Genomic DNA, 10,853 nt, shown 5'->3' with positions numbered 1-10,853 from the left:
AAGTAATTAATTGAAGTCTTTAATAATTGATCACTTGACTCTTGAATAATAGTCCTCTTTAATTACTAAACCAATACTTGAAAATGTTGATATCTTGAATATTTGTAGTTCTAAAGAATGAGAGGTAAAATAATAAAGATGAAAATTTTTAGAGCTTGAAGAATATAGAGCTTGAAGATGAAGTTAAGAGAAGTAGAGAAGATGAGATAGTTTTGAATGGAAATTGAGTAAAGAAGAGATATTTATAACAAAAGGGGGGAAGTAAAATGACACCTTTTACCCCCCCCCCCCCCCCAACAACTAGAAAACGGCTAGTTGGGGGGTAAAAATGGTAAAAACCCCCAACTAGCCGTTTTTGTACTTCGTTTAAAAAAAAAAAATTTGAAATCTGACTGTTGAGACGGGCCGGGCCGGATAACCCGGCCCGTCTCAACGGCCTGCCGGGCCGGGCTGAAATCCGGGTTCTTCCCGGGCCGGGCCGGTTATGGCCCGCCAGTCCAAAACTATAGGCCCAGCCCGGGACCGCCAACAGACCCGGGCTAACCTGGCCCGGTATCCTAACTGGCCGGGCCGGGCCGAGCCTGTACGGAACGGGCCCGTCCCGGGCCCAACCCGGGCCGGCCCGGCCTTTCTAACAACACTAGTTGAAGGTCACATATGATGTTCAATTTTTGATGCGATGGTGTTTTTGCACTTCAACTCAAGGAATGTCCTGACGCGCATATCTAACAAATGATCAAGTTAATGTGACTATGGGTGTTCATTTTGCTTGCAGTAGGTGGCACCTTGGGTGGAGCAGCTGGTGGTCGTGGTGGGAGACCTTCGAGAATGGATGGTAGGCAGTAGGTACAAACGTACTAAATGACGACGCAAGCAACTGGTGCTTCCTCTGAGAGGCCCTTGCTTGCAAAAGCATTAGAAACTTTGCTCGCATAAGCCATATCGAGAGAGTCTGTAACTCTGTACATAACGCTATCTACTACATGCAGAAGTATGGCTTCATTCGAATGGTAAGAGATATAGTCTTCCATTCTAGAGGTCAAGGGTTCGAGACACGCTGAAAAATTCAAAAAAAAAAAAAAAGTATGGCTTCATTCGAAATGGTCAGATAGAAGACCGAAAATGCCTTTCACTTTGTTATGAAAAATGTAGCCTGAAATGTCATGGATTCACAAAGTATAGCAAAAAAATAGAACATCTGAACGTATAATGAATGCCAACATTTAGAGTACATCCCATGTTCCCGTGTGAAGTCTACTTCAGTTGCGTGAATGTAATCTAAACTGGCTTGCTCGAAGTCTGAAATGCTTGTCGTGACTAATAGCCATGGCATTTACATATGATACTCGGACCGTCCCAACCCGGAGTTCTGTCCCAACGGGGAATTTTGTATGTGCCCTCAAATGTCTGGATTTGAATGCATTTAGACATTAAAAACTGTTTTCTTTAATCTGTTTGGGTGTTATCACAACTGAATATTTTCCCTTCATTCATTATCCCTCTCTTTGGTTTGGTATCATAATCAGCTCACTACTTTTCGCGCCATTAATGGAGTCTCTGTTATCATCTCTTCAACCCTCTTCTCCCAAATTCAACTTCTTCCCTCTTCGTACTCCAATGCATTCTCTTCATCATCCTACTACCCTTTTATCCTTACCCTTTGCTTCTCTATCCGTTCAACACCAAAAACCCCCCTCTCCTTCTTCCACTCGTAAACTCAAACGAACAACCCTTAATCCAACCACAACAATAACAGTAACAAACACCACCCCCCCTAAAAAGAAGGTTTATTAATTCTTCACTTCTCTAAAACCCTAAACCCCATACCCCAGAGAAGAGTTTTTTGCTATTATATTCTAATCTTATCTCTATATTCTAACAGGTACTGATTCCGATTGGGTACGGGACGGAAGAAATGGAAGCTGTGATTTTGATTGATGTTCTACGCCGAGCTGGTGCTGACGTTTTAGTTGCTTCTGTCGAGTCTGAACTCCAGATTGAAGCTTCTGCTGGAACTAAGATTGTTGCTGATACCAGTATCTTAACTTGCTCTGATCATATTTTCGATCTTGTTGCTCTACCTGTTAGTACCTTTTCACTTTAACTTGTTCATTTTCTAGGGTTTACTGAGTTTACAGTTTCCTGCTTTTTATTTTCCATTTATCCCTTCCTTTTTAATCAAAATTGGTGTTTTCTTCTGAGTTCTGACTATTTAACCATCTGAATTCACATTTGCACTTCAAATTCAATCCTTGAATCTGGGTAATGGTGATTTGCTTTCATCTCTATCCTGTTCCACTACAACTTAAATGCTGAGTGATTCTTATTGATGATTGATTACAAGGGGGGGATGCCAGGTTCTGCAAGATTGAGAGATTGTGAAATTCTTAGGGATATTACAAGTAAACAAGCTGACGGGAAAAGGTTATATGGTGCTATCTGTGCTGCTCCTGCAGTTACACTTCTTCCTTGGGGACTTTTGAAGCGAAAACAGGTACCATTTTCATTATTTTATATGCTTTTGAGGGTAATGTCTTTAGATTTTTTAAATCACCGATCTCGTTTGAACAACCACCAAGTGTATTTGGTTGGTCTAATTTGGGTTTAGTTTTCTTCTGCAAGACGACTTGTCATCCTGCTTTCATGGACAAGCTTTCAACTTTTTGGGCAGTTAAATCGACCATTCAAGTTTCAGGAGAGCTTACAACGAGCCGTGGTCCTGGTACAACATTTGAGTTTGCTTTGTCTTTAGTTGCTCAGCTGTTAGGAGAGTCTGTTGCTGCTGAAGTAGCCGGAGAACTAGTATGTGATATCCTCTTAATATGCACATTACTTTTAATGTTAATTTCCTTTACTCCTATCAGCCCATGTAATCGTAGAGCAAATTAATATATTTGTTATGGACCACACTCTTTAAATTCAGTTATACTTGAAGAGTTGCACGTCTTTCTTCTGTAATTGCTTCCTCTCTTACTTTAACCTTTGTTGTCGTTGTTTTTTTTAGAACTCATATCACTTGAGTGGACACCATGAGAGGCAAAGACTAATATATAAGAAAGTTCGGATATTTGTGTTAAGAATCATGAGTTGCTCATATGGTTCATATTCACACTGTTGAAACAAAATATAGCATATAAGGATCGCGAGCACTTAAGCCAAGAAAATTAATTTGTTGGCCATTCAGAATTTCTATAGTCATAACTCAAGTTATAACTGCTGCTTTATTTTGCTGCAGCTTATGCGTGCTGATGCTAATCATCCTAGAGGAGAGGAATTCAACAAAGTTGACTGGTCTGTTGATCATATCCCTCGTGTAAGTAGTTTATTTTTCTTCTTAGTAGTAGTTCCTCTGTTATATTCTGCCTGAATGTTTGTACTGTAATTCATTTTTTTTCTTCACCTCTTTAGAAGAGCATATATGATCGAAAGTTACTGGTTAATTGCCCTTTTACTCTTCCACGTTGCTCTACTGCATTTATTTTTAAGAACTGCAAATTATTATTAAAGGGGAAACTATACAACCGCTCCAAATGGGGAGGCTAAAGAAACAATGGCTGCAAGACACAAGACGAAACGAGCCAAAGACAAATGTTGGGGCAAAAAAGAAGGCCCTTAGACCGAACCAGAAAAACATTACAAGTTAGCCATGATTGTGTCTCAACTGTAGATTCAATTCATATGGGATAGTGAAAGTGCCCATGGTTTACCCCCTAGACCAGTTATAAACCATTCTCTTAGTCATCGAAATCACCGAGTTCAAGGAGCGTCTTTGAAAGTCGCCTTATTTCTCGATAAATACATAAAAAATAGTGTGAGGTTAAATCTTCAAATCTCTCTGACAGCCTTTGGGGAGCATGAAGGTGTTCCATTTGTTAGAGATGTCAAGGTTCTTGACAAGGACCCATGCCAGGTTTGTAGCACTGAAAAAATACCCTCACACTTAGAGCCAACTGCTTACAATGGCTGAAGATATGGTTAATCGGATTCCAAATCCAAGTTACAAAAAATACACCTGTTCATAGTAATGCAGCCTCGCTGTATCAGGTTCTCAATAAAAGGTAGTCTATTCAATTACACCGACACTTAAAGGGTGAAATTTTGAATTCTCGCCTTCCATATGACTGAGATGCATGTATAATGACTCAAAAGTTTATCAAATTCTCCATATCTTGCCCACCTTCAGTAGTCTCTTATTTATTTTACTTTTTCTTTTCCTTTGTTAAGCAGCACATTGCCCTTGGTTCTGCTTTAGAATGACTCGAACTGATTTACTCATTATTAATTTCTTTTCAGGTTCTTATTCCTATTGCAAATGGGTCTGAAGAGATTGAAGTGGCAACACTAATAGATGTTCTAAGGCGTGCAAATGTTGATGTCACAGTCACTTCAGTTGAAAAGTCTATGCAGATAGTGGCATCTAGAGGCACGAAAATCGTGGCTGACATGTCTATCAATGAAGCCTCTGAGACAATTTACGATCTTATCATTATCCCAGTAAGAGTATAAACTATAAAATAGTAAGCTTTGACTTTGTTAATTTGTTTCCTCAAGTATAGAAACCTGAAGTGAATTAAAGGTTTTTGACCCAAAACTTTCAGGGAGGAGTTGCCGGAACTGAGCGGGTACAGAAGTGCAGGATTCTCAAGAAGCTGCTTAAGGAACAAGAATCGACTGGAAGAATATATGGGGCAATTTGCTCATCTCTAGCACTTCTTGAAAAGCAAGGATTACTTAAGGTAACATACGATATGGTGATTCATAAAATATATCCAACATTAAACAAATATATTTATCTTCTAAATTCTGGAAATTTCTTTGATGTCCAGGGAAAAAGAACCACGACCCATCCGTCCATCATAAGCGAGCTCCCAGGCCAAGTTAACGGCACTGGAGTTGTAATTGATGGTACACTGATTACAGGCAAGGGAGTAGCAACTGTTACAGATTTTGCATTAGCTATAGTAAAGAAGCTATTTGGTCATGCAAGAGCAAGAAGTGTAGCAGAAGGCCTTGTTTTCGAGTACCCTAGAAGCTAGCAGGTCATGGAGTCAATATGCTATATGAACGAACAATGCGGAGATTTCACATTCTCCAAGCCAATTCCAACCCCGTGGACATCCTTATGCTCCTAACTCCTACCTAACCGTTGGGGTAGGTATGGTTATTAATTTCTTTTACCGTCTAATTTTCGACGAATGAATGAGTAATTATTCAACAGTACTATTAATAATACAAAGTTACCAAGATCCCAGTCGAACAAACTAGTTCCTTGTGGATCTCGGGGCGCATCAACCTAGCAAGCAAGGGTGGTGATTGTTTGTTTGAGTCTTAAGTAGTCTTGTGGTTGAAAATTATTTATGGGCCCCTCGCCATATAAAACAAGTCAGTTTCTAACCTGAAGCCTTGAATTCTGATACATAATGACTTGATTGTTGCCTGTTTTACAGAGTCAGGTATGGGTAGAGAGAGATAAAGAGAGATGTTTGGTTGGTTGAGGCGAACGTGAGGTGTTTTAGTAATGCCAGCAGTGTATTTATAAGCAAAAATTGTCTTTTGCATATTTTTGTCTTTGACTTCCTTGATACTATAATACAGCATTCATGTAATCGAATAATCCAAATTTTATCATATTGATAGTCTTTTTTTTTTTTTTATCTTCGCTTCTCTTTTTATATTGTGAAATTGCTAAACCTTCTATTTTGTTATTATTTTCTCATAATTGGATATCCCGGATTATATATTAAAACATGGACAACCAAAACGATATCCTTGGTAAATCAATATAATATATCTGACAGAAGGTTCTTACTATATGCTTTGAGAAGAAAAAGATTCCGAAACGAACCCATGTTTATTACCTGTAATGAAAATGAGTTTTCTACTTTGTTCCAGATAGACATCCTCGAGATTTAACGACGAAGATCTTTTTTTTCCATTACAGATACAATATACAAAAAAAAAACGACTATTAGGTATGTAGGTAAATCAAGGAGTGGATTAATAGGATATACTATTCGTATTAGGTTGAGTTATTGTAGAATTGTGGAAGTTTGGAATGAAGAACTAGAAAGCATGGCAGGTGAAGCAACCACTAAGTGAACTGATCTGACGGCCATTTTTACGAAACGATATGGCTTTACTGGAAGTCCTGGCTACTTCGGGGGTCTCCATGGATAATGCAGTGTTTCTCATGCTTTGAGCTTTCCTTTGAGCTCTTCTTAACTTCTCCATGATCTTCTCGAGCGAAGATGACCTCTTCTTTTCCAGTTTCATCTGAAAATAAAATCATCGTCAAGACCTCAATAAGTTAGCATGTTAAAGCACTAAGAATAAACATCGATAATATATAAGGTTGTCTGAGTTATTTGGTTTTGACCACCTCTAGTTTTCTTAATGATGTTTCAGCTTTAGCTTTCTGCAGATTCTCCCATGCAGCAATCTTGGCTTCCTCTCTTTTAGACCTGCAAACACCATTATACTTCAATGAAGGGAAAAGATACATCATAACTAATATTTTTCTTTTACTTCATAGACCTCAAGAAACTCTTAACAAACTCAGACATAGAGAAACCAAATTAAAAAAAAAAAAATCGGTTTCTTTTGAGAAGAATTTTCTGGTCATGGTCTACAAACAAAGAAGAAACATAATTGAATGGATTTATGTTCAAGATCCATAATTCAGCCTTTTCATGATCATTACTATCAATTAAAAATCGACAAGTAATACCTACCCAATTGACTAGCATGCTATCACATTGGTATTTACAAAATATCATGGTTGATCCAACTATAAGATCCGTTTTTATCAGAGAAAAAAAACTGCTACATCAGTCAATGTGTTACGCTCGATGGATTAATGATACTGATATACTACTGCCCAACTGAAAAGTGAAGGTAAAGAAGAAATTGGGGGAAAAGGTGCGTACTTTGATACATCTGTCTTGTCAACCTCCCAAACTGAAGCCTCGGTCTCAGAAGCTCTCTTGTTTTGATCTTTGATCTCTGCAAGTTCCTTAAGGCTCACTCGTGGTCTATGTTTTCTCGGCCACCTTGTCATTGTGACACGTTCATCTACTTCCACATCCCTGACTTCCATTTTCGAGTTATGACTCTGCATCTCTGTAATGGGATCAAGAGACGTTTGAGGAGGGGAGAAAGAAGTCCTTTTAGGAGATGCATGAGTGCTATCCCCAGGGCTCATCTGGGTTGCTATGTCTCGTCTTGAGATTCCATGAGAATTTGTGGCAACTGCTTCTTTTCTAATATCTGCACATCCAAACCAAAGAAGTAAAGGAACATGAATGAGAAGTATGTAAATGCCTTTCTTTACCCATTTAAAATCTCATTCATGATCTTCAATCCAGTTGCTAGTAATCATGTGGCAATTAGCTTATTAGTACTACCACAAATCTTCAGTGCTTATGAACTAAAAGATGAAGTTCCCATACTTCAAGTTTTCTTCAGACACAGCGAGGAAGGAGCTTAGTGTTCACTTCAGAGGACAAGACGAAGTTTCCCCAAGAGTAGACTTATGAAGTGCAACTGTCTAACCCGTTGAGAAGAAAATTGAATGAAATAGTTACACACATATGAAAAGAATCACTTACTTCTGGATCCAGACAATGAGGTCTGACTGGGAACACTAGATGACCATCCGTGAGTGCTACCGGAACGCACTAGACAGCATTCCTCATCTGCTGCATAAGCTATTTCATTACCAATACTTCCATTGCCACTGCTACTGTTGCTTCCATCTCTACTAGGGCCTTGATTAGGCAAATCATCTGCAATCAAAACTCCAGTTGAAAATGGAGATCGAGCCATGTAATTCGCAACACCCCTCCCCCGGAAAATGGGCGCAGAAGGTGAGTAAGCTGACGCATACGCAATCTCTAGTTCTCCAATTGGTCCACTCTTTGACTTTGGACGCCTATGAGGAGGTGGTGGTCTTGAAGAACGATTGATACCATCTCCAGCAAATGGACTGAAGATCCATTTCTCTGCATCTTCCCATTTGGATGGCAAGGTCGTTCCATGGTTGAAAGGAAGAACACCAGCAGTAACGTAGCTCCTACCACTATATGCCGGAAATGGTACTCGTTCTGAGCTCCAGCCTTTCTGACTTCCTACTGTATCATGCCAGTAAGTTGGTGTTCCTGGACTCCGAAAAGTGTCCAATTTCTGAGAAGACTTTGAGGTTTTCCTCATATCTCCCATCTGTGGAGGAGAACCCGTATAATTACTTGCTCGGTTGTTCAGATCTAGTGAAACAGGTCTTTTCCTTGCTGGTTTCTTATGAGCTACAAGAGATTGTAATCGAACTCGTGGATGCTGACAATCTGAATGAAAGAAACTGCATTAAGAGTACGAATTCATAGTAGTACTCAAATGGATTTTAATGGGTTATTATTACCTCTGAGAGCTTGAGAGAAAGAACACCTTGATGGATCTAGGGTAACATAGTCTTCTTCTCCCTTTTCTTGGATATCTGGGTTTGAGGAAGCAATTAGCAACTGAAAAAAAGTAAAACTCAGAAAGGTGTCTTTTTTTCCTCTCTGTTCTAAAGACTGTTCAACAAAACAATTTAATCAATACCTTTTCTGTATTCTTCTCCTTTGTTGATAGGGGAACTGATATTCTGAACCTTTGATATGTTTAGACCTAAATCTGGATCACTTCCTGCCAAATGCTGGGGTAAATTCCAAGATTTTACCACCACAAGAAGTTCAACCCACTATCAGATTTCTTTTCTTGATCTTTCTTCTTCTTATTATTATTATTTATGTGTCTTTCAATTTTTCTTACTAATTTCACAATTTTATAATAGGACAACTTTCTCAAGAGCAGTAAAGAAAGATGAATTTGTTTCCTTGCGTTAAAACAAGTAAAGAAAATTTACAGAACCCTAATCTTTTTACAAGCAAATTCACCAAATCAAGTTCAAATCTTTCATCACAAATTTTAGGGTTTCAGCAATTTAATACTTGCATTCTCTGATTTAGACAAAATGGAAACGAAAAAAAGGTTTTTTTTTTTTTGCTTTCTTAAGAAAGCAAGAAATTACCTCGGAGAGTTGAGAAATTAGAGTTTCATGATCGTAAACCTGGTCGGAAGCAAATAAACGACGATCAAAATTTGCAGAAGCTGAAGAAAGTAGACGGAAGTTGGAGTCATTTGTGAAGATAGCAGAATCATGAATGCGGTTTCGACATCCAGTGGGTGTTCTTGACAGCATCTTACTCTGCTCTGGAAACCCTAATCCTAACATTCTTCTTGTTCTTCCTTCTTTTAGAGAGAGAAAGTAGATAGAGAGAGAGTGGAAAGAGAGTGTGAGATTTACTATTTAACATGAGAAAATGCTCTAATGGCGGGATTTTATAGAGGACTTTATGTTTGTTATATTTGGCGCCAGAAGGTTTAAAAACGAAATTAACGGAAACTATTCAATTAGTGACTAAACTACCCCTTTACTTACTCTAATTACTATGTTGATTGTGTCGGAATGGTTTTTGTCTTTTTTAGCCTTTTTATGATATACTTATATGTAGTAAAAAGAAAAGCACTCCGTCATATACAGGGGCGGAGCTTAGTGTGGACTAACCCTGGCTTAAGCCAGGGTCAAAGTTTGTAATTTATTCATTAGAGTAGGGATAGTTTGGTAGTAAGCCAGGGTCAAAATTTATAACATTTTATTTGGAATAGGGGTAGTTTGGTAGTTTGGTAGTTTGGGTGACCATTATTTAATTTCAAAAACAAAATGAAGAGAGAGAGAGGGATTTTGTGAAGAACACGGTCGGAGAGGGGAGACCCTATTTTCTTCCATGGATATGTGATGTTTCTTAATTTATTCTTGCTTTAAACTCTTAGGAAATGATTATACTCAAATTATGAAGAGTTTTGGATGATTAAAAATTTAGAATAGAGAGAACTACAACAAATTTGGGGATATTTTCTAGTTTTCTAGGGTTTTTGATTTTGGGGGTTTTATTGGTTCAACTCAAAATGATTTCTTGGATTTCAAGAGTAGAAATCTTCTAGCAATCACCACATTTGTAAGAAGATAAGACTGTAAGTAAATTTCCATTGATATCTACTTTGAGAAGGTTTTCACTCTTATTAAGCTATTTATTTATTTATTTAGGTTGTTGATAATTGATATGATTATTGTTGGTATGTCCTAAACTTTGATATTTGTAAATTTGTGATTGTCATAATAACCAATTGATTGTTTGTTTTAACGAAGTTATTTGTCGAGAAGGTTTACTCATATTTTTTTTTTTGTTGGACTAGAAGGTTTACTCTTAAGTTACAATATCCAAATTCGTGCATCCTAAGTAAAAGTTTACTTTATAGTAAATTTAGGCTAGCGCAGGTCAACTTGAAATCCTGGCTACGCCCCTGGTCATATATATTCTTACTCAGTTAGTTGTGCATAAATTAGTGTACTTTAGGTCCCATTAAACGGTCTTTAACGGTTTCTTTCTTGCAAGAGGTCTTAACCGTCTTTATATGACTTTTAAGATCCAAAAATATCTATAATGGTGACAGTTGACTAGACTAAATATTTTGGTTTTTCTCCTGTCCTCTTGCAACTTTGTCACGGACAAAAGGAAGAAGTGGAGGTGACAGAGATGGTGAAGGTAGAGAAATTTGTGCATGGGATAGAGATAACGCGAGAAACATATGAGAGAGAGCGAGAGAGGTAATGGTAGCGATTGGCGATAGTAGTGGTAACAAACGTGGTGAGGAAAACGAAAATGAGTAAATGAGTTCGTGAAAGTCGGAGGGGTTTCATTTCAAAAGTAAAATGGTAGTCCTTATAAAGTTATTTCGTCCATATAAAATATGGGAAT

The 10,853-nt window shown here is 38.0% G+C and overlaps 2 protein-coding genes across 5 annotated transcripts; one reads left to right on the top strand and one right to left on the bottom strand.

Annotated features, from left to right (window-relative positions):
• The first annotated feature begins 1,256 nt into the window (after positions 1 to 1,256).
• On the top strand, positions 1,257 to 5,650 carry DJ1C (Class I glutamine amidotransferase-like superfamily protein). 3 transcript variants are annotated; one of them, XR_015227369.1, is made up of 9 exons: positions 1,257 to 1,785; positions 1,883 to 2,083; positions 2,345 to 2,494; positions 2,623 to 2,802; positions 3,236 to 3,313; positions 4,294 to 4,494; positions 4,599 to 4,736; positions 4,827 to 5,151; positions 5,448 to 5,650. XR_015227369.1 is itself a non-coding variant. In XM_086646551.1 (8 exons), exons 1-8 carry the CDS (start codon positions 1,549 to 1,551, stop codon positions 5,034 to 5,036), a joined length of 1,395 nt encoding a protein of 464 aa, XP_086502677.1. In that variant the 5' UTR covers positions 1,271 to 1,548; the 3' UTR covers positions 5,037 to 5,650. The 3 variants fall into 3 exon arrangements, 1 of the variants encoding a protein (XP_086502677.1); XR_015227370.1 differs by having other exon boundaries at positions 1,271 to 1,785; positions 4,827 to 5,155; XM_086646551.1 differs by having other exon boundaries at positions 1,271 to 1,785; positions 4,827 to 5,650.
• A 186-nt stretch (positions 5,651 to 5,836) lies between these two features.
• On the bottom strand, positions 5,837 to 10,812 carry LOC147533214 (uncharacterized). 2 transcript variants are annotated; one of them, XM_086646550.1, is made up of 8 exons: positions 10,395 to 10,812; positions 9,065 to 9,562; positions 8,596 to 8,689; positions 8,414 to 8,488; positions 7,608 to 8,339; positions 6,927 to 7,266; positions 6,380 to 6,461; positions 5,837 to 6,273 (listed from the first exon to the last, which is right to left on the bottom strand). In XM_086646550.1, the coding sequence occupies exons 2-8, from the start codon at positions 9,266 to 9,268 to the stop codon at positions 6,064 to 6,066; spliced, it is 1,737 nt and encodes a 578-aa protein (XP_086502676.1). In that variant the 5' UTR covers positions 9,269 to 9,562; positions 10,395 to 10,812; the 3' UTR covers positions 5,837 to 6,063. The 2 variants fall into 2 exon arrangements, 1 of the variants encoding a protein (XP_086502676.1); XR_015227368.1 differs by lacking the exon at positions 10,395 to 10,812 and having other exon boundaries at positions 6,380 to 6,662; positions 6,855 to 7,266; positions 9,065 to 9,369.
• Positions 10,813 to 10,853: the final 41 nt, after the last annotated feature.

Source organism: Eschscholzia californica, unplaced genomic scaffold (assembly GCF_041429995.1).
Source record: "Eschscholzia californica isolate CP2 unplaced genomic scaffold, dmEscCali1.0.p SCAF_6, whole genome shotgun sequence".
Classification (NCBI taxonomy): domain Eukaryota; kingdom Viridiplantae; phylum Streptophyta; class Magnoliopsida; order Ranunculales; family Papaveraceae; genus Eschscholzia; species Eschscholzia californica.
Note: the sequence above shows the minus strand (reverse complement) of the source record. Positions and strands in the feature narration are given on the sequence as shown.